The 24,035-nt window shown below is 42.9% G+C and overlaps 1 protein-coding gene across 1 annotated transcript; it reads right to left on the bottom strand.

Annotated features, from left to right (window-relative positions):
• LOC139532201 (ribosome biogenesis protein SLX9 homolog) lies at positions 1–23,979 on the bottom strand. Its single transcript, XM_071329512.1, has 6 exons — positions 23,600–23,979; positions 23,217–23,337; positions 11,270–11,338; positions 4,086–4,254; positions 932–1,000; positions 1–700 (listed from the first exon to the last, which is right to left on the bottom strand). The coding sequence occupies exons 1-6, from the start codon at positions 23,795–23,797 to the stop codon at positions 571–573; spliced, it is 756 nt and encodes a 251-aa protein (XP_071185613.1). The 5' UTR covers positions 23,798–23,979; the 3' UTR covers positions 1–570.
• Between the last annotated feature and the right edge of the window lie 56 nt (positions 23,980–24,035).

Genomic DNA, 24,035 nt, shown 5'->3' with positions numbered 1-24,035 from the left:
TGTACTGTATTGCATTTTTAATATCGCCTAAAAGAAACGTGGAAGAGACACTGTACAAAAATCGAAAGGAGTCATTTTGATGACAGATCTATTCTCAACATTTACAACATCAGTTTGTTTTTCCTCATCCACAAAAGTAACTTCATTTTCAACTTCTCCAGAACTGGGGGCATGATCTAATTAGGGGTTGTAAACATTGCCGTTACTTGTAAGTCCTCTGATGTTTTACTGGTATAGTGCACAATGACCAAAACCACTTCAATCAAAAGATCTCATTGATTTTGGCAGGTTTGGTAGATTGGGCACAGGGAACATGGATGAAGGCATCAGGGTTTCCCTTAAATAAAAAGGCAGGGGCTTTCTTGTGTCATGGCCGTGTTCGAAAGCATCAATTTATGACTGATCTACAAATTATAATAAGTAGTTATTTAGGATGCAAGGTTATTTCTAGATCAGTCAGCTAGTCTGCAGTTACCGACTGCAACGTAGTCGATCTCAAACACGACCCGTCTCTGGGTGGGGGGGGGGATGCTCAACTGCAGATCCAAATGGCGTCTCCAGTCGAACAGGTTAGCTAGGCCCCTGCTCCTCTTCCTGCTTCAGTCTCTTCCTCAGATGCTCACCAATAGCTGCCAGAGGGTTAGTCTTGCTGTGTGCCAGGTTCTTCACAGCTTCACTAAACCGGCTGGTCTCAATCTCCCTGAGATCAAAACAAAACAGGTAGGTTGTAAGGTAATAATCAAATAAAAAAGAGTAATAATAACGGTAAATAGCAGATGGGCAGTTTATTATCTTGTTTGCTCTGATAATCAGCAGGATAACATTTTCATTTTAGGTCCATGTCATTTTCTCATGGAGAATAATAAGTTGGACATGTGATCATAAGTGGTGGTTTGGCCATGGTCGGGCACAGGTTAATGTGAGGTCTTACAGGAGTTTGCGTTTTTGGGCTGGCTTCATCAGGCTGAAGTCTGTTGGTTCTGGCTTCTTCTTCACTGGCCTGAGAGGGAGAGACAAAATGATAAAGATGGTCAAAAAGTGATTGATTTCATATGGAATGATTATGGTTAAAAACAAGATACAGGTAAAAAAAAAAGAGAAAAAAAAGAATGACAGTTAGGACCACAATGTGGACGTGGAAGAAAACATTCCCATAACATCAAAGATCCACCTCCATATTATACAGTTGGTATGGGGCTCTTTTCTGCTCATGCCTTCTCATTTCAAACCTCGGCTAACCGCCGTTGAGCAAACTCTAGGCATCTACATTTGCTGGATGACATGAAAACATAGTTCTTGGGCCACGCACACCCGTGGTAGGTTTGACTTCGAAATGAGAATGCATGAGCAGAAAAGAAACCCCATACCTACTGTTAAATATGGTGGTGGATCTTTGATATTATGGGGCTATTTCGGTTCCACTGGTCCTGGGGCCCTTGTTAAGGTCAACGGCGTCATGCCCTTTACCCAGTACCAGGACATTTTAGCCAAAAACCTGGTTGCCTCTGCCAGGAGGTTGAACATTGGCTGCAAGTGGTTCTTCCAGCAAGACAATAACCCCAAGCACACATCAAAATCCACAAAGAAATGATTAATTGACCACAAAATCAACATTTTGCAAAGGCCATCTCAGTCTCCAGACTTGACACCCATTGAAATCTTGTGGTTTGAATTGAAGAGGGCAGTCCATAAGCGCAAACAAAAGATATCAAAGATCTGGAAGGATTCTGTATGGAGGAATGGTCTAAGATCCTTCCCAATGTGTTCTCCAACTCATAAAACATTTTATAAAGAGGTTCAGTGCCGTTATCCTCGCAATGTGGGGTATTGAAAGGTATTGAAAAAAGGAGTGTCAATCATTTTGACCCCTACCTTCTCGAGAAAAAAATGATGACTTGTCATTTCTTTTCATTTTACCTCCTTTTTCTCCTAATTTCAATTACGATCTTGTCTCATCGCTGCAACTCCCCTACGGACTCGGGGGAGGCGAAGGTCGAGTCGTGCGTCCTCCGAAACATTTACATGCCAAACCGCACTTCTTAACACAAGCCCTCTTAACCCGGAAAACTAGCTGCACCAACGTGTTGGAGGAAACACTGTTCAACTGACGACCGCCTGCAGGCGCCCAGCACGCCAAAAAGATTCGCTAGAGCACGATGAGTAAAGTAATGTTCAGGTACTTACTTGTTAAACAAAATCTCTTTAATTATTTATTTTATACAGTCAGACTTATTCCATAAAAACATAACAAAGATGTTTTAGGATTTTGATAAAAAGGTGGAATTGAAGGAATATTAATCTGACATTAAGTCAAACAAATCATCGGAATGAATCTGCCTGATACCGTTTTTATCCACTCTGGAGAATTCCAAAATTCTAACTTCAGTCAGGGAGGATTTCCAGTGTCACACAGCCGGTGGTCATACGTCTGTCTTGTTCACACTTCACACACACTTATAGTCATTGCTGACATCTCTGGCCTTGGCTTATGTTAGGATCCCCGTTTCACACTTCAAATACATCCATATGTCAGCCTGAGAGATCAGCATTAGGCCTTACATGATATCCTTGTATGAATATACAGCAGGCATATCAAAAAAACTGGTACAAAAGCAATACTCTACATCCAGCTCATGGTCTTCATCAAAAGACTGCCTTTCATCAACAAATAACTTTTCTCCAAAACTTGTTCTTGACCTTCTCTATAGTGCCTGCTACTCCGGGCTCCTGGAAGAATGAACTTGTGAGAAGTGAGCTAACGTCACCACTGCCTAGCAACCATGTCTCCATGGACTCTGATGGAAGGCTTTGTCAGAACCAAAAGGTTAATTACATGTATTGGAACAGTTTAAAGGGCCCTTTTATACGCCCTATATGGTGCATTGCTTTTTTGAGTCTGATAGGCCTACCTCCTAACTGTAACTATGTGTGCTCAGCTGAGCTCGCCATCTTGGTTTACTTTAAGCTGAAGAGAGAGCGAGGGACACAGATAGAAACAGACAGGAGAGAAAGAGAGAGAGAGAGAGCTGCAGTAGCACATTAATAAACAAGCTCCACTGAGACTTTCCTGAGCTGAATTTGACTGCAATAAATAACCCTGGAAGCATCCAGACACCAAAGAGGAACGTTATAACGCACAATTGAAATGTCCTCAGAACAATACCAGACTTCATTTACTTGCAGGATTGCCGTTGGAGGCGATTTCTTCCCCTCTTATTTAGTGCATTTTATGGCATAATCTCACCCATTGGTGTATTCATTAGTCGAATTCCATTGCAAAATGTTTGGTGTGTTTACCGATAACACTAGGAACCAAATGAAACGGGGAGGGACCTACTTGCATTTGTCTAATAGAAAGGTTTTTGTTGCAAAACGTTTTCCGTTTCGAGTAAACGGTTTCTGTTGCAAAATGTTTTGACCAAATGTTTTGCAATGGAATCCAACTAATGAATACACCCCAATTCTCTTCCTTCCTGTTTTGAACAGAAGTCAATTGCTTCCTTAATATCTGCAACCCTGCCACAGAAGCCAAATCTGTCCTCTACACCTCAAATTGACTTACAAACGTCTGACTAATTCTGCGCTGAAGGCCATACTGTAGAGGTAGGGTAGTATTGTGGCACTCTGATTCTGTCATAATGTACTGTGTGGAAAATATATGGGAATTTACATCCAGGTCTGTCCTGTAACATGGCTCATTAACCCCAGTGACAGGGTCCTGAGGCACTGCTGCTGGGCTGGCCCCTTCTACCAGGGGCCCCTGAGACCAACCACTGGGACATTATGAGCTCATGTATTCCTGTGACAAAAATGCTAAGAAAGACCTAAAACAGAGGATTGAAATTCACTTGGATAAACTCAACTTGACAAAGGCAGCGAAAGGGTTGGACAGTGTGAGGAGACGACAGAGTGCCAAAAACGTAAACGATGACATGGTGGTAAAGAAAACGATGACCCATTTCACAGATGAAACAAGGCCTGCTAGACAAACCAACAGCTGTAAGAAGAGTCAGTGGGTGTGAGGAGAAAGAGGATGGTGTGAAATCATAGCATTGCTGGGGTGTTCCACAGGGATGTGTACTTACACCCTATTCTTTCTGGAGGCCTTTCTGGAGGTCTTGGTGGTGGAGGGGATGAGCTGGCAGAGTTCTGGTAGGGCGTCTGCCAGCGGCCTCATGTCACCCACAACGGGCATGGCCGCCCTCTTAGCCTGGGCCACTTGTTGCTCCTTGGCCAGCTTGATGGAGCTGATCTCTAAATATCATACAAAAAAAGCATATCAATCAGGTTAGTTGAGGTCATTTGTACATGTGAGTGGTGAGTCTCTGATCCACCTCTACGCAGACAACTACATTCTGTATTCTTCTGGCCCTTCTTTGGACACTGTGTTAACAACCCTCCAGGCGAGCTTCAATGCCATACAACTCTCCTTCCGTGGCCTCCAATTGCTCTTAAATACAAGTAAAACTAAATGCATGCTCTTCAACCGATCGCTGCCTGCACCTGCCCGCCCGTCCAACATCACTACTCTGGACGGCTCTGACTTAGAATATGTGCACAACTACAAATACCTAAGTGTCTGGTTAGACTGTAAACTCTCCTTCCAGACTCACATCAAACATCTCCAATCCAAAGTTAAATCTAGAATTGGCTTCCTATTCCGCAACAAAGCATCCTTCACTCATGCTGCCAAACATACCCTTGTAAAACTGACCATCCTACCAATCCTCGACTTCGGTGATGTCATTTACAAAATAGCCTCCAATACCCTACTCAATAAATTGGATGCAGTCTATCACAGTGCCATCCGTTTTGTCCGCTCTCGATGGCTGGCCCTCGCTTCATACTCGTCGCCAAACCCACTGGCTCCAGGTCATCTACAAGACCCTGCTAGGTAAAGTCCCCCCTTATCTCAGCTCACTGGTCACCATAGCAGCACCCACCTGTAGCACGCGCTCCAGCAGGTATATCTCTCTGGTCACCCCCAAAACCAATTCTTCCTTTGGCCACCTCTCCTTCCAGTTCTCTGCTGCCAATGACTGGAACGAACTACAAAAATCTCTGAAACTGGAAACACTTATCTCCCTCACTAGCTTTAAGCACCAGCTGTCAGAGCAGCTCACAGATTACTGCACCTGTACATAGCCCATCTATAATTTAGCCCAAACAACTACCTCTCCCCCTACTGTATTTATTTATTTTGCTCCTTTGCACCCCATTATTTCTATCTCTACTTTGCACATTCTTCCACTGCAAATCAACCATTCCAGTGTTTTACTTGCTATATTGTATTTACTTCGCCACCATGGCCTTTTTTTTGCCTTCACCTCCCTTATCTCACCTCACTTGCTCACATTGTATATAGACTTATTTTTTTACTGTATTATTGACTGTATGTTTGTTTTACTCCATGTGTAACTCTGTGTTGTTGTATGTGTCGAACTGCTTTGCTTTATCTTGGCCAGGTCGCAATTGAAAATGAGAACTTGTTCTCAACTTGCCTACCTGGTTAAATAAAGGTGAAATAAATTAAATGTAGGTAGGGGTGAAGTGACTATGCATAGATAATAAACAGCGAGTAGCAGCAGTGTACAAAACAAATGGAGGGGGGTCAATGTAATAGTCCGGTGGCCATTTGATTAATTGTTCAACAGTTTTATGGCTTGGGGGTAGACGCTGTTACGGAGCCTTTTGGTCCTAGACTTGGCACTCCGGTACCGCTTGCCGTGCGGTAGCAGAGAAAACAGTCTATAACTTGGGTGACTGGAGACTCTGACAATTTTATGGGCTTTCCTCTGACACTGCCAATTATATACAGTTGAACTAGTAAGTTTACATACACCTTAGCCAAATACATTTAAACTCAGTTTTTCACAATTCCTTACATTTAATCCTAGAAATGTTAGAATAATAGAGAGAATGATTCATTTCAGCTTTTATTTCTTTCATCACATTCCCAGTGGGTCAGAAGTTTACATACACTCAATTAGTATTTGGTAGCATTGCCTTTAAAGTGTTTAACTTGGGTCAAACGTTTCAGGTAGCCTTCCACAAGCTTCCCACAATAATTTTGGTGAATTTTGGCCCATTCCTCCTGACAGAGCTGGTGTAACTGAATCAGGTTTGTAGGCCTCCTTGCTCGCACACACTTTTTCAGTTCTGCCCACAAATGTTCTATGGGATTGAGGTCAGGGCTTTGTGGTGGCCACTCCAATACATTGACTTTGTTGTCCTTAAGCCATTTTACCACAACTTTGGAAGTATGCTCGGGGTCCTTGTCCATTTGGAAGACCCATTTGTAATCAAGCTTTAACTTCCTGACTGATGTCTTGAGATGTTGCTTCAATATATCCACATAATTTTTCTCCTCATGATGCCATCTATTTTGTGACATGCACCAGTCCCTCCTGCAGCAAAGCACCACCACAACATGATGGTGCCATCCCCATGCTTCATGGTTGGGATAGTGTTCTTCAGCTTGCAAGCCTCCCCCTTTTCCTCCAAACATAAAGATGGTCATTATGGCCGAACAGTTCTAGTTTTGTTTCATCAGACCAGAGGACATTTCTCCAAAAAGTACAATCTTTGTCTCCATGTGCAGTTGCAAACTGTAGTCTGGCTTTTTTACGGCGGTTTGGAGCAGTGGCTTCTTCCTTGCCGAGCGGCCTTTCGGGTTATGTAGATACAGGACTCGTTTCACTGTGGATATAGATACTTTTGTACCCGTTTCCTCCAACATCTTCACATGGTCCTTTGCTGTTGTTCTGGGATTGATTTGCACTTTTCGCAGCAAAGTACATTCATCTCTAGGAGACAGAATGCCTCTCCTTCCTGAGCGGTATGACGGCTGCGTGGTCCTATGGTGTTTATACTTGCGTACTATTGTTTGTACAGATGAACCTGGTACCTTCAGGCATTTGGAAAATGCTCCCAAGGATGAACCAGACTTGTGGTCTAAAAAAAAATTATGAGGTCTTGACTGATTTCTATAGATTTTCCCATGGTGTCAAGCAAAGAGGCACTGAGTTTGAAAGTAGGCCTTGAAATACATCCACATGTATACCTCCAATTGCCTCAAATGATGTCAATTAGCCTATCAGAAGCCAGGACATCATTTTCTGGAATTTTCGAAGCTGCTTAAAGGCACAGTCACCTTAGTGTATGTAAACTTCTGACCCACGGGAATTGTGAAACAGTGAATTGTAAGTGAAATAATTTGTCTGTTAACAATTGTTGGAAAAATTACTTGTGTCATGCACAAAGTAGATGTCCTAACCGACTTGCCAAAACTATAGTTTGTTAACAAGAAATTTGTGGAGTGGTTGAAAAACTAGTTTTAATGACTCCAACCTTAGTGTATGTAAACTTCCGACTTCAACTGTAGGTCCTGGATGGCAGGAAGCTTGTGATGTACTGGGCCGTACACACAACCCTCTGTAGCGCCTTGTGGTCAGATGCCGAGCACTTGCCATACCAGGAGGTGATGCAACAGTTCAGGAAGCTCTCGATGGTGCAGCTGTAGAACTTTTTGAGGATCTGGGGACCCATGCCAAATCTTTTCAGTCTCCTGAGGAGGAAAAGGTTTTGTTGTGCCCTCTTCACGACTGTCTTGGTGTGTTTGGACCATGACAGTTCGTTGGTGATGTGGACACCAAGGAACTTGAAACTCTCGACCCGCTCCACTACAACCCCGTTGATATTAATGGGGGCCTGTTCGACCCACCTTTTCCTGTAGTCCACGATCAGCTCCTTTGTCTTGCTCACATTGACAGAGAGGTTGTTGTCCTGGCACCACAGTTCTCTGACCTCCCTATAGGCTGTCTCATCGTTGTCGTTGATCAGGCCTACCACTGTTGTGTCGTCTGCAAACTTAATAATGGTGTTGGAGTCGTGTTTGGCCACGCAGTTGTGGGTGAACAGGGAGTACAGGAGTGGACTAAGTGCACACCCCTGAGGGGCCCCAATGTTGAGGATCAGCGTGGTCGACGTGTTGTTGCCTACCCTTACCACCTAGGGGCGGCCTGTCAGAAGTCCAGCCTTACCAAGATTACCTAAAACCCTTTGTAGAGTGGCATTGATACACTACATCAGCAAAAGAATGTGGACACCTACACGAACATCTCATTCCAAAATCATGGGCATTAATATGGAGTTGATCCCCCTTTTTGCTGCTATAAACAGCCTCTACTCTTCTGTGAAGGCTTTCCACTAGGTGTTGGAACATTGCTGCGGGGAATTGCTTCCATTTATCACAAGGGCATTAGTGAGGTCGGGCACTGAGGTTGGACAATTAGGTCTGGCTCGTAGTCGGAGGTAGCGTTCTCCTGGCATCCGCCAAACCTAGATTTGTCCGTCAGACTGGCAGATGGAGAAGCGTGATTCATCACTACAGAGAACGCGTTTCTACTGCTCCAGAGTCCAATGGCGGCGAGCGTTACACCACTCCAGCCGACACTTGGCATGGTGATCTTAGGCTTGTGTGCGGCTGCTCAGATGGAAACCCACTTCATGAAGCTCCCGACGAAAAGTTATTGAGCGGTCGTTGATCCAGAGGCAGTTCGGAACTTGCTACAGCACTCGGCGGTCCCGTTCTGTGAGCTTGTGTGGCCCACCATGTCACGGCTGAGCCATTCTTGCTCCCAGACTTTGCCACTTCACAATAACAGCATTTACAGTTGACCGGGGCAGTTCTAGCAGGGCAGAAATTTGACGAACTGACTTGTTGTAAAGGTGGCATCCTATGACGGTGCCACGTTGAAAGTCTCTGAGCTCTTCAGTAAAGCCATTCTACTGCCAATGTTTATCTATGGAGATTGCATGGCTGTGTGCTCGATTTTATACACCTGTCAGCAACAGGTGTGGCTGAAATAGTCGAATCGACTAATTTGAAGGGGTCTCCACATACTTTTGTATACAGTATATAGTGTATGAGGAGAATCTCTCTTTGAGATTTAAAAAATATGGTTAAAAGCATGGTGGTTTGGGCCTCTTGGCTTTCATCATAGAATGGTGTTGATCCCATCCATTTCAGCCATGAGTTATGATGACTATGAGCCATATGGTTTCTTATGTGCAGACTTGCCCATGTAATTGACTGTGAGTATCAACTGGAGTATCAGCAGCAAAACACTAAACCCTACATCACCACAGACTTTAATAAATACTGTGATCAGAGCCAGGGAGGAATATTCAAACAAGATGTCAACGGTACAGGCGTACAGTTGAAAATTGAGGTGCATTAAACTTTATGGCTTTAAGTATAAATTCCGACTTTAGTGGATACGATCAGATCATAGACAGGATGTGTTGAAGGTATTAAAATGGCTGCTGAAACATTATTCACTGTTCATGTCATTTAGGCTAATCCTTAGGCTATTTCCAGTTTGTGCAGAACTGTAGGATAGATACTCGTGCAACGCGGCTTCGATTGAATTGCGACCTCTGTCTCTTATTTAGGCTAAACGAAGGAACACATTGGGCATTAAATCACCTCTGGAATATACAGTCTGAATAATAACCCTTATTCGTCAACACATATTTTGCACAACTTCATCAGTACAGATCCAGTGGACGCCACGCTGCAGATACAGACAGCCCTGCCTCTTCCTGGAATACAGTTGGTCTACGACAGAAAAGCAATTATCCGATTTTTTTCTTTCTTTCTCCTTGTTAATTTCCGAAAACTGCAGAGGTCTGAGGCTCACAGCCCGTCTCTAATTTCAGATGGAGTCAAAAGGACCATTAGCGCCTAATGATATGCATAGAGGAGACATCTTGTGTTACACAGAGAATTGATTGGATCAGCAGATTGGGTTACTAAGTGATCACAATTCTAGAAGAGTAGGTGGTGGTGTTAAAAGCGCAATAAGGGATCTGGGAATCTGTTCAATGGTCATTTCAGAGGCCTGCTGTTTGGCTGGATAACAAATGCCAGACTGTAGCTTTAAAAAGGGGTTGTAATTACATAGACACAGCTAGCTCTGTCCCGGGCTGGACTGGCACAGCGCAGAAACCTCAGCTTCTCAGTAGAGATCAGTGGGGATGGGGCTCCTCATTTGCACCAACCTAATGCTGTTATGTCCCGAAGGCATCTATATCTTGCCTTTCAAACATTTTTGAACACAAAAGGCATAATCCTACATTTTATAAATTCAAACGCTTTTGGGAGAGCGCACCGATGTCAGGAGTAGGGAGTGTCGAAAGGTAAAAACGTGACGGTTGAAATTGTCAAAGACTCCAGCTAGCCAATTTATAGACTGTGCTCTCTGCTACCGCATGGCAAGCGGAACCGATGCACCAAGTCAGGAACCAACAGGACCCTGAACAGCTTCTACCCGCCAAGCTATAAGACTGCTAAATAGTTAGTTAAATAATTAACCAATAGCTACCCGGAATACCTACATTGACCCTTTTTGCACTAACTCTTTTGACTCATCACATGCACTGCTGTTACTGTTTATCATCTATCCTGTTACCTAGTCACTTTATCCCTACCTATATGTACATATCTACATTGTACACCTGCACATTGACTCGGTACTGGTACCCTGTGTATATAGCCAAGTTATTGTTACTCATTGTCTATTTATTACTTGAGTTATTATTTTGTGTTATTTTATTTCAATTTCTTATGCTATTTCTATTTTATTTGCATTGTTGGGAAGGGCCCATAAGTAGGAATTTCACTGTTAGTCTACACTGGTTGTTTACGAAGCAAAAATTGATTTGTTACGGAGTCCCCTGCCTGTGAGTCCTATCACTTAATGAAGCTCACTCCACCAATCCCCAAACAGTGCCAGAGATCAGGGGGTCATGAACTTGCTCCCCAATCTCCTATTGACCTCGGTGACCAGGCCACTGACCGGTTGCTAGGGTCTGGTGGTTGCTATGGAACCGGACACAGTCCTCTTGCCTGCTCAGAGCCTCCTCTCCAAGTGGACATGTGTGATGGTGTGTGGGCAGAAGTGAGTACCACTATCACTATACAGCCCATATTAGTATTACTCTTGTATCTGCTTAGTCATTCATTACCATGATATGTTTATTACGTACAGTATATCCATTCATCATCTCTCTTTGCACAGAACCAAATTAGTCACATATGTTCCCGCAAATAAAGTTCCCGATTATGTGTAACTCTCTGCGAGGGTGCCTTATTCCTGCTGACAAAGGAAAGGTGTCACTGGGTCACACACACCAGTCAAATAGGAGGGTCTCCCTCATAGAAACAGTACGCGTCAGATCTATGTTAAGTTGTGATAATACTCACTGTTTAGCCACCTGTCTCGTCTCTCTTTCATCTTCTCTTTCTTCGTCTGCTGCTTCTTCTCCTCGGGGACTGGGAACGAACAAACAAACAAACAAACAAAACAGACAGACAGACAGACAGACAGAGAGACAGAGAGACAGAGAGACAGAGAGACAGAGAGACAGAGAGACAGAGAGACAGACAGACAGACAGACAGACAGACAGACAGACAGACAGACAGACAGACAGAGAGACAGACAGACAGAGAGACAGACAGAGAGACAGACAGAGAGACAGACAGACAGAGAGACAGACAGACAGACAGACAGACAGACAGACAGACAGACAGACAGACAGACAGACAGACAGACAGACAGACAGACAAGAGTGCATCCACAATGTTACACTGGTGCTTCACACATTCAGTAGAGAAAACATACATCGCAGCTTCTCCACGTGGGTATGTGAAGCGCTCATCATCAACAATAGAAAATAACATTCAAAGCAATTCAACTCATTAACGATAAAGGAAGAGTGACGACTTTTTATAATGCTTTGGAAATTAAAATGTGCCAGATCTTTTTCCACAAGATAATTGGAACCAGTAAAATGTGCCCATTGCCAAAGAAATAATTCACAGTTGAATAGAATTAAAATAATAGATTTGAGTTCGGGGTGTACATTGCTTTTTACATTTCCCAACGAGAGCTTGATTTGACGGGAAAAAGAAAAGCCTGTGACATGTCATCTTTAAAACAAACCACGGCTAAAAACTTTAAGCTCAAAAGGGAGAAAGTAATCGCAGTAGTGTTGCGAGCGCCTCAGAAGAAGATACGGCTCGATCAGGACACGTGGCTTGTCTTTCCTGGTTCAAAGGCCTGGAGAAAGGGAAGAGATAGAGACAGAGGGCGGGGGTTGAGAACAGAAAACACTACCTACTATCTATTTTTCCCCTCTTTACAAAAACATCCTGTCCTGGGATGGAATGTTTTCAGCAATTGGGAAATCCACGTTGAGGCCCCCTGTGCATAGGGTAGCCCCAGCGGTGTTTGTGATGTGTGTGTGTGTGTGTGTGAGCATTTGTTCCCATCTCTGCCCTTCCTGACAAAGAAAGAGTTATCACTGACACTGGGCGATAAGAGCAGAGGTTATCACACAGAAGGTTGCATCCTGTAGCACAATGACAATAACAGACGCCGGACAGTATGCTTATTGTCACTGTCTACCATATCACTGGAGTGTCTAGTGGAAAATGTATACATTTTAGAGAGAGAAAATGAGATGGAGCTGGTAAAGAAAAGCAAAGCACTAATTTAAAACTACAGCACAACGGTTGAATTGCTTTGAACACAAAACACGACCTTGATATCTGTGGAGCATTTCTATTATTTTATTATTATTATTTTATTTTTTTAATCCCCCCACCGTGATTTTACTCTCTGTCGATGAAATCGAGAGAAACAGGATCGATGCGCTGCTCCGTGACTTTGGGGAAATGAAGTGTCAGTGTTGAAGCCTGGCCCTATATATAGCTAGCAGAGCCTACTGACGGAATAGGCTTGGTAATTAGCAATGCAGCAGTCCTTGACTGGCATGTCTGAGGAGGAGGATAAAGTGGAACTCAATGGGACCCAAACGCTACACGCCACAGCATCTCTAGTAGGGACTTTCCTTACTCTCATGTTCCTTATGTCAACACACAGTGCCACAACTGACTTTCTCTGAACAGGCTACATTGTAACCTGGGGCAACATTTTCTGAGGATCCTACAGCACTTTGAGGTTGCCTATTCAGAGATAATATATTGTTCCTGTCATACTAAACACGGGGATCTGTTTAGTTTGATAGATGTTGTTTCAGTCTGCAAATGACAACTATGATGGTGGAGCAATAACTAGGCCTATTCATCCAGGCTTTTTAAAATAAAACACGTTACATCATCACCATCATCACCATGACATTGTAGATGTAGTATCTACAGTTGAAGTCGGAAGTTTACATACACCTTAGCCAAATACATTTAAACTCGGTTTTTCACAATTCCTGACATTTAATTCTAGTAAAAATTCCCTGTCTTGGGTCAGTTAGGATCACCACTTTCTTTTAAGAATGTGAAATGTCAGAATAATAGTAGAGAATGATTTATTTCAGCTTTTATTTCTTTCATCACATTCCCAGTGGGTCAGAAGTTTACATACACTCAATTAGTAGTTGGTAGCATTGCCTGTAAATTGTTTAACTTGGGTCAAACGTTTCAGGTAGCCTTCCACAAGCTTCCCACAATAATTTGGGTGAGTTTTGGCCCATTCCTCCTGACAGAGCTGGTGTAACTGAGTCAGGTTTGTAGGCCTCCTTGATCGCACACACTTTTTCAGTTCTGCCCACACATTTTCTATGGGATTGAGGTCAGAGCTTTGTGATAGCCACTCCAATACCTTGACTTTGTTGTCCTTAAACCATTTTGCCACAACTTTGGAAGTATGCTTGGGGTCATTGTCCATTTGGAAGACCCATTTGCGACCAAGCTTTAACTTCCTGACTGATGTCTTGAGATGTTGCTTCAATATATCCACATAATTTTTCTCCTCGTGATGCCACCTATTTTGTGACATGCACCAGTCCCTCCTGCAGCAAAGCACCCCCACAACATGATGCTGCTACTCCCGTGCTTCAAGGTTGGGATGGTGTTCTTCGGCTTGCAAGCCTCCCCCTTTTTCCTCCAAACATAACGATAGTCATTATGGCCAAACAGTTCTATATTTGTTTCATCAGACCAGAGGACATATCTTCAAAAAGTACAATTTTTGTCCCCGTGTGCAGTTGCAAACTGTAGTCTGGCTTTTTTATGGCGGTTTTGGAGCAGTGGCTTCTTCCTTGCTGAGCGGCCTTTCAGGTTATGTTGATATAGAACTTGTTTTACTGTGGATATAGATACTTTTGCACCGGTTTCCTCCAGCATTTTCACAAGGTCCTTTGCTGTTGTTCTGGGACTCATTTGCACTTTTCACACTAAAGTACGTTCATCTCTAGGGAGACAGAACCCGTCTCCTTCCTGAGCGGTATGACGGCTGCGTGGTCCCATGGTGTTTATACTTGCGTACTATTGTTTGTACAGATGAACGTGGTACCTTCAGGCGTTTGGAAATTGCTCCCAAGGATGAACCAGACTTGTGGAGGTCTACAATTTTTGTTCTGAGGTCTTGGCTGATTTCTTTTGATTTTCCCATGATGTCAAGCAAAGAGGCACTGAGTTTGAAGGTAGGCCTTGAAATACATCCACATGTACACCGCCAATTGACTCAAATGATGTCAATTAGCCTATCAGAAGCTTCTAAAGCCATGACATCATTTTCTGGAATTTTCCAAGCTGTTTAAAGGCACAGTCAACTTAGTGTATGTAAACTTCTGACCCACTGGAATTGTGATACAGTGAATTATAAGTGAAATAATCTTGTCTGTAAACAAAAATTACATGTGTCATGCACAAAGCAGATGTCCTAACCGACTTGCCAAAACTGTAGTTTGTTAACAAGACATTTGTGGAGTGGTTGAAAAACAAGTTAATGACTCCAACCTAAGTGTATGTAAACTTCCGACTTCAACTGTATCATTAGTGTTCAATTAGAAAATTCCAATCATTGAATGGCAACTTGAGGTTACAGCATTGTGCAGTGCAGAGACAGAGAGCCTAGAGATGTTGTTTAAATGGGGCACCACTCCCTTCACCTCCCCGATCAATAGCATCTCATTTAAAGACGCAGATGAGTTTGCGTTAGATGAGCAGGCAGCAGGATAGAACACGGATGTTGGATATAACCTACATGGAGGCCTGCAGACAGGTGGTACGAGGCAGTGACGTGGGGTAGATCAGCAAAGTATTCTGTTAAAGCTGGAATCGTTCAATCAAAAAATAACAAAGCCTCACCCCGCCTCTGTTTTGGTAAAACACTGAGGGATGGGCCTGGAGAAATGTAACCACTCTCAAACTCATAGACAGAGCTAGGGACGCAAGGGCTGACCATTCATTATCATTTTTCTTGGTTTGTCTTAACCATGTTTTGAGGCAATCCAGTGTTTGTTCATATTTACATTCTTTACAAACATTGGAGTAAACAAGCTTATTTTTTGGGTTCTGATGGGGTATGATAGTTGAACTAAGCTCATGAGGCATGCATAAGTTATATTCTTCAACAGGTATATTATTCATTATATTAAGTCCAAAAATGGATGTAGCAACTAAGGATTCTAGCTTTAAGGTACTTCCAGTTGAAATGTAAGCTTTGAAAACACAGTCCTCGCGTTGCATTTCTGAAAACAGACATTTGGTACAACAGACAGACATTAAAAACACATAGGAATGTGCGTGTGTGCTGGAATTGGCCTTGGGGGTCCTAATCACTGTACTGGGTTGAGTGTAGCTACTACGTTACTGGCCATTACCCCACTCTCAGAGGGTGTCTCAGCGGGAGTTCGGATATACATTATTTAATTTATTTTTTAAATGTCCAATTCACACATATATAAGAACCCACCTAATTATTACTAATCATCTGTACTGTGCCTGTCCATCTCTGAATCTAGCTTTCTTGTAGAATGCATTTGAATAGGTACTGTAATGTGTTAGAAATGGATATGGCTTATCAAGAAAAGTGAGGAGGAAAGGCAGGAAAGAACTAGTTATAATACAATAACAGTGTCCACACTGTAAAGGATTTTTTTTGGGGGGGGGAATGACTCCCCGCTAATAATAGCAGGAAGGAAAAAAATAAAAGGAGAGGAGTGGGCAGCGTGGTTGGCAGGGGGAGCTGGCAGTGATGTCCGGGTTGTGTGGTGGTAGCTAATATCATTCTGCGGCATTGAAACTGTCAGTGTGGGACAGTAGGAGTCAGTCACACTTGAGAGAATTCATAGTGTTTGTTTATCATTCCCCTGCCACCTCCTCGCCTATTCACTGCTATTAAAAACACCCTACAGCTTCTCTCTTTATGCAAACAAACATATTATGGTATGGACTAGGATCGGGGTCAATTTCATTTCAATTCCAATCAATTTAGAAAGTAAAGCAAATTCAGATTACACATTTTTTTAATTGAAACGCACTGGATTTTTTTATTCTTTTTATTGGGGTGTCAGAGTACTTCCTGAATTGAAATGGACCCCAACACTGGTATGGACTGTCCAATAATACCTTTCACAATAGTATTTAAAATGTAAATTACGCCCAGGGGAATGATTCACTTTGACGAATAATCTACATTGAGGTAATGTCCTCCATATCTGACTCATGCTCTAGCTAACATGGTTAATAGTGCTCATGGTGGGTGAGTGCGCTGCTGCACTGGCCTGCTTTCTACTTTGTCCCTTATTGATCTCCTGCTGTCCTCCTGCTGTCCCAGCCACAAGGTTGAAAGGTTCAACAACAGTCAGCCAACAAAATGTTATTCCAGTCATTTCAATGACCACAGCACGGTTGATGAGCAATGTGGATAAAACCATTGGGCCTGGCAAGCAGCAGTTATGTAAGGTATTGATCGGTAAAGTGACAATTGTACTCTGCTCTCATTGCTTCTTTACCCGGGAAGCAAATACTGACGGATCCCGACCAAAGCTCATCCTTAGGATAACAGCAGCAACTGGTTCACAAAGAGATCAGAGTTCTGTACTACGAATCTAGATAGAGAAGACAGTGAACTAACTTTGGCCCACTCTTGAGTTCAACTCGTGATAGCCTAACTGGAGACGTGAAAGTGGGTCACCTTTTAGCCAGGTAAATTTCTATGGCAACGAATCCAAATCAAATCTTATTTGTCACATACACATGGTTAGCAGATGTTAATGCGAGTGTAGCGAAATGCTTGTGCTTCTAGTTCCGACAATGCAGTAATAACCAACGAGTAATCTAACCTAACAATTTCAGAACAACTACCTTATACACACAAGTGTAAAGGGATGAAGAATATGTACATAAAATATATGAATGAGTGATGGTACAGAACGGCATAGGCAAGATGCAGTAGATGGTATCGAGTACAGTATATACATATGAGATGAGTAATGTAGGGTATGTAAACATATAAAAGTGGCATTGTTTAAAGTGGCTAGCGATACATGTATTACATAAAGATGGCAAGATGCAGGAGATGGTATAGAGTACAGTATATACATATGAGATGAGTAATGTAGGGTATGTAAACATTATATTAAGTGGCATTGTTTAAAGTGGCTAGTGATACATTTTTTACATCAATTTTTCCATTATTAAAGTGGATGGAGTTGAGTCAGTATGTTGGCAGCAGCCACTCAATGTTAGTGATGGTTGTTTAACAGTCTGATGGCCTTGAGATAGAAGCTGTTTTTCAGTCTCTCGGTCCCTGCTTTGATGCACCTGACCTGACCTCGCCTTCTGGATGATAGCGGGGTGAACAGGCAGTGGCTCGGGGTGGTTGTTGTCCTGGAGGGCAGGTAGTTTGCCTCCGGTGATGCGTTGTGCAGACCTCACTACCCTCTGGAGAGCCTTACGGTTGTGGGCGGAGCAGTTGCCGTACCAGGCGGTGATACAGCCCGACAGATGCTCTCGATTGTGCATCTGTAAAAGTTTGTGAGTGTTTTTGGTGACAAGTCGAATTTCTTCAGCCTCCTTCAGAATGAACCTGCTGTGGGGCAGGCTAACTCCACTTACAATGAATGAAGTGTTTGAGTCGTGAGTTGAGGACCAATGAAATTAGATTCCCTCTTGCAAAGAATGCATCATCATCATCCCTTCAAGCCGTGGATGTCGATTAACGCAGCCCCCTGCACCTCTCTGATTCAGAGGGGTGGGTTAAATGCGGAAGACACACTTCAGTTGTACACCTGACTAGGTATCCCCTTTTCCCTTTCATTCAGAAGACTGGGGCGGCAGGTAGCCTAGTGGTTAGAGCGATGGACTGGTAACCGAAAGGTTGCAAGATCGAATCCCTGAGCTGACAAGACAAAAATCTGTCATTCTGCCGCTGAACAAGGCAGTCATTGAAAATAAGAATTTGTTCTTAACTGACTTGCCTAGTTAAATAAAATAAAAAAATATATAAAAAAAGACTAGATATAAATATTTTATTAATCTAATGTTCTTGTGTGTTTAATTTTTTTTCAAATACATGACGCATTTAGTAAATTGAGGATGAATTCGAAACTTCACGCATAGTAAAACTTTCGTATGACTTTATAAAAATTGCGAGGTTAAAATCAATAGGAGTGGGGGGAAAGAGGTCTCGTGCATTCCTAAGCACACCAAAGCCCTTCTAAAAGGCCATTTCACACAAAAGCTCTTATTGCTCCTGTAAATCGCTCTGGATTAGGGTTAAGTGCCTTGCTCAAGGGCACACCGGCATATTTTTCCCCTAGTCGGCTCGGGAATTTGAACCAGCAACATTTTGGTTACTGGGCCAACGCTCTTAACCGCTAGGCTACCTGCCGCCCTATATTCCACACTGTAGTATCCCTTGATCATGTGTAGTACTTACTATATCATTTTGTAGTATACTATACACTGTAGTATACGTCGAATCTGTAACGCTTACTATAGAATTGTGTAGGACACTATAGAATACTATAGTAACTATTACAGTATTATCCACACAAAAAAACACTGTAGTAAATACTACAGTAAAACATTACACTTTAACTACAGTAATATTAAAACAGCATTTAATTTGCATATACCCCACCTATTCCCATCCCCCAATTTGTGGCACCCATGATTGAGAAACCTACATGCCAAGTATGTTGTGTTCCCTACAGGTTACGCTCTACCAACTGAGCCACACCGAACCACAACCTAGATCTACTGATGTTACTGACTCGCTTCTCACTGACAGGATGACCTCACCAATTTCCCAGCCACCCACACTGCTGTTGCTGCTGCCATGGCGATAAGACGGGTCAGGACAAGACCTCGCCACCACATCACAAATCAGGGTCATTCGTAACCCCTGGGGTGTATCACAGCAACTAATAAATCCTTGCAGAAAATGTGTCATCTCTAACCCTATATCGGAAACGGCTTCAATTATCACAGAGTTTATCTCAAGCCAAAACATGGTGGCATAAAATGAACTATCAAACCAAGCGAAAGTATTTTCATCGCTCTCTTTTCATTTCCACGTGCATCTTCAGCCCATGCTCAGATACAGCTCTTCCAGAAGCAACACACACACCACCTTTCATCACAGGGCAGTTAGTTCCTTCCTGCCGGGTCCAATCTTTAATCTGCCACCGCAGTGTCAACAACATGGGTTGTCCTGCTGTAGCAGCAGAGGTACAGGGGCCAGATAGGCATCTCTACTCCTGCTGCATCCCCGTCCCTGACAGCCCTGGTCCTGGACTGCTGATGGGTGAAACTCAACCCGACCTGGGGCTGTTTGTGGTGGCGAGAGAGCCTTACTTACCACCTCCCTGGTCCTCCCTGTACCCCCAGAGAGGATCGGGTTCTCAGCACACAGTGAAATAGATAGCACCGATTAGATAGCAAGAAAGGCATTTCACTGTACTAGTGCACGTGACAAAAACTTGAAACTTGATTGGGCTTTATTATGAGTGGTTGGGAAAATTCCATATTTCCTTTCCTGCTTGGGTTTGCCCCCGCTTAGCCTCTCCGCTTTCCCCTTTTCTCTGGCATAATTGACAGGTAGCTCTCTGTTAGGTGGAGGAGAGGGGGTGTAGTGCCTTTCGGGAGCTGACAAAAAGATGGAAGAGGTGGTTTCACAGGGTCCCAGCTCAGATACGGATATCCCCTATTAAAAAAATGCAGAGAGGGCTCTTTGTCAAAACAGAGGTGGTCACTGAATGATCGATTGCCGCAGACGTCACTTTGAGCATCACGCCGTGGGAATGGCAGCAAGGAGTTCTGCTCTTCGAAACAGAGTTTTCTGGTCAAGACTAATGTAGCACGGAACACGTGGAAGTGAACAGGGCTCGACAGCGCGACCGTTTCACTCGCATATGAGCTTAAATATTTTGCCGTGCGACCTGGAATTTTTATTTAAGAGCATCAGTGTGACTAGAAGAAAAAACATCTCAGAAAATTGTTGCAATGATTACTTCACTGTAATGATTACTTCACTGCAATGATTACTTCACTGTAATGATTACTTCACTGCAATGATTACTTCACTGCAATGATTACTTCACTGTAATGATTACTTCACTGCAATGATTACTTCACTGTAATGATTACTTCACTGCAATGATTACTTCACTGCAATGATTACTTCACTGCAATGATTACTTCACTGCAATGATTACTTCACTGTAATGATTACTTCACTGCAATGATTACTTCACTGCAATGATTACTTCACTGTAATGATTACTTCACTGCAATGATTACTTCACTGCAATGATTACTTCACTGCAATGATTACTTCACTGTACCGCAGCCTTGGACAATACACCGAGTGCAGATCCATGCTTGCACCATTACTACAAAGAAAACAGCATGTTGCCTTCAATATTTTTAATTGCGCTCCTAAATTGTTTAACGTAGGTGCACACGGGCTCCTTGTAAAAAAAGTCAGCGTAGAGCCCTGGTGAAGACTATGAACTAAGGCACTTGAATAGGCCTAATAGAAATTCAACTGCAGAGACTGATATTCAGTCAGGAGGATGGGGAATTTTTATTTTTTTATTTAACGAGGCAAAAGGCATGCACAAACATGCACACACAAAGTGTGCATTTGCTGCCAATGAATATGCCAAGCACCAACAGTAAGTGTGCATAATAACACTAATTAAATCAATCGAATTAAAAGTGGAAGATAAGAGTTGATATCTGCTCGGATACAAGCACCCAGGGGGGCCTACAAGAGGCAACGGATGAAAAGACATGACACACTCACAGCATTCGCTTGCTTCTTTCTGCTCTGGCAGAGAGAACAGAGTATTTTATAATTAACAGCATAGTAGAGTGGCTAGCTGTATAGATGCCTGAACAGAAACCAGAAGGCTTTAATCCCCGTGGGCAGAGACAGACACCGCCAAGGACGGGGTGCTCGCGAAGACGAACCAAAAAGAAATGTAATATTAATGTAGTAGAGTCAGTGAAAGTGAATTTGGAATAATTCAGGTGAAATACCCCTATTAACACGACAACGTGACAGCGTTCAGCTGAAATGATAAGCTGTAGGCTAAAATAATTGATCTCTATAATGCCGGCTCCCTTCCGTTCCCTCATTGTTAATGTGTAGAAGGAGGCAGTGCTTTAATCACAGCAGCTTTCACAGCTAGAAGAGCCCACAGTTTGCAATGTCTGTCTGCTTAGACGAGACGGTAAAAATCCAATTCATACCATTTCCGTGGACGGGATTTAAAAACAGAATTGTTATTAAACCCTTACTTATATCGCGTCAATTTTATTTTCCCACGAACGTACTGTCAAATTAGATTTTGCTTTCCAGAACCTACTTACCATTTCACAAAGAGGTCAATATAATTGTCTACAGACACTGTTTTGGGAAAACAAGAGCACACTGACAAGCATTTCACCATGGCAACAGATGGAATACTGCATCTCATTGCCCTGTCCTTTTTTTCATTTCATAAATTTGTCAGCAGCCAGGAAAGCACTTGCTTTAATTAGTTAGCCTAATCAAAAGACACAGCTAAATATACCCGGCGTTAATAGATCACATCACATCCAACGTATTAAACACCCTTTAAGCTTCAATGCAAGAAAAGGGCTGAAGAGTGAGTACTCGTTAGCAGTGTGTGTGCGTCTGCAAGCGAGGACGAGAGAAAGAAGAGGAAAGAAACGGCAGAATGCAGAAACTGAAGCTATTTAAATACTTGCTCACTAGCTACAGGGAACAGCCAGTCACCTTCTGCAGAGGTTGAGTGAGCCAGCCAGGGACCTGGCACCCCTGAACACCTCTCCCACCATGCACTACAGACAAAAGCCGAAACAAGCAAGAGACAACAAGACATTGGAAGAACCTTGATGAGAAATCCAAACCGTAAAAGTGACACTCAATACATCTCCCGAACAGCCTTTCTGACAAAGAGTCAGGGCAGACTACTTACTACACACTGTGTATCGACATCCGTCACTGTTACACCATAATGCACAAGGGACAGGACCACCTGATGCTTTCCCATGGGGCCGCAGCGAGGTACCCTACCAAGAGAACTACACCCTGCAGCACCAGCCTCCTCGGTGCGTCAGCGGTGCCACGACTCATCTAGTCAGGGAGAAACACTGATGCAGGGGAGCTAGGAGGCTGAACTGAACCTTGATTTCATGCATGAACTATTTATGCTGCAGAGAGGCTATAAATAGAACCAGTCCTCTGTTGTCGAATAAGGAAGATGGGCTTCTTGCTGCAGCTCTGCCGCTGCAGCTCTGCCACTGCAGCAGCCACTCTGACTGACTGACGTACATTGGGCTTAAACTTACTTGAAAGAGCCTAGGTTTCAAGAGGGAAGAGGTTGGCAGGTGCATGGAAACATCAATGGAAAAATATATACTGTTAAAAACATGTCAGATTGAATAAGTAAATGAAATAGGGTTCCAATAAGCCTCCATATAACCAATAATTTGGATGGTTAGTTTCTTATCTATATGTTACCATCATTCTTACTTTTCTTCATTACACCTTTTATATCAATGGTAAGTAATATACTGCATAGACTGAGCTGTTGCCATCGTCACATCACAAGTCACTTTCTGTCGAGTGATTCCTTTGTATTTTCTGCCCTCTTGTGGTAGGAGAGAATGACATAACGTGTACAGAAAAATACTATGTGCCTGGTTGATTTTGCTGGAAATAAAGAATGTCTCCAGGACGTTTTGGGGAGCTAAAACGTCACGACAATTAAATGCATGTACTTGAAGGTAGAATATGATTCGTTATTGAGACACACAGACAAGTACTCTCGTGCAGATTTCCTTGGATTAACTAGCTAAATATTTGGTTGACAATCAAAGTGTATTTACCTTTCTGTGCAGGTGTACCAGTGTCATTGGATGGTTCTTCAAACTTCAGAGTTTGCACGAGTGCTTCAGGGCTGATTTGTGTTCCAGCAAAGATTCCACTTGGAAAGGAACTCAGTGGGGTCTGTTGGAAGAGCACATCCACATTGACACTCAACATAAATATAATGGAGAAAAAAAATACACGCTTCATACTAATTTCTCTATAGCCAGCTAAATGTATACATTATGATCCTAACTAGCTGACAACTAGCTAGCTAGTGAAATATCTAACTGTTAGCTAGCTAACGTTAACTGTTCTAATAGCTTTAGCTATAACGTTAGCTAAACCATCTAAAAGAGACGGAGTTGGCAAGCGAACGTTAAATTATGTGTTGATAAAATACCTTCGCGTTTTCATCCTTCTTATTGTGCAGCTGTGCATTGTTTGTCTTGTTTACATCGAAGATGAACGAACCACTTGTAATCACAGGAATCGGTGCCTTTTCTAAATCTGTGGATCTTGCGCCACCGGACGGTGGACTGTCAAGTTTAACCGCAGCCTGATGAAGCTTTTCGCGGACCCGCTTTATCTTTCCAACCATACTGCCTCTTAGTTACTGAGTTAAATAAATATACAATCTGTCTCCGAAGCCACACTCATGCTCGAACTAGCTAACAACGTGGAAAATCTTTTGACAACAACAAAATGTGCGCCCCTGTGATATGTGACCGGGGGAAACAATTTTGTGCAAACTATAGTTCTGCCTCTTCCTCACAAAGTCCCGCAGTGACTGATGGAGTGGGTAAAAAAATAGGCCTACAAGAAAACAAGATGGGTGA

This window comes from Salvelinus alpinus, chromosome 10 (genome assembly GCF_045679555.1).
Source record: "Salvelinus alpinus chromosome 10, SLU_Salpinus.1, whole genome shotgun sequence".
Lineage (NCBI taxonomy): Eukaryota > Metazoa > Chordata > Actinopteri > Salmoniformes > Salmonidae > Salvelinus > Salvelinus alpinus.
The sequence above is the reverse complement of the archived record's forward strand: the minus strand, read 5'-3'. Positions and strand labels throughout refer to the sequence as shown.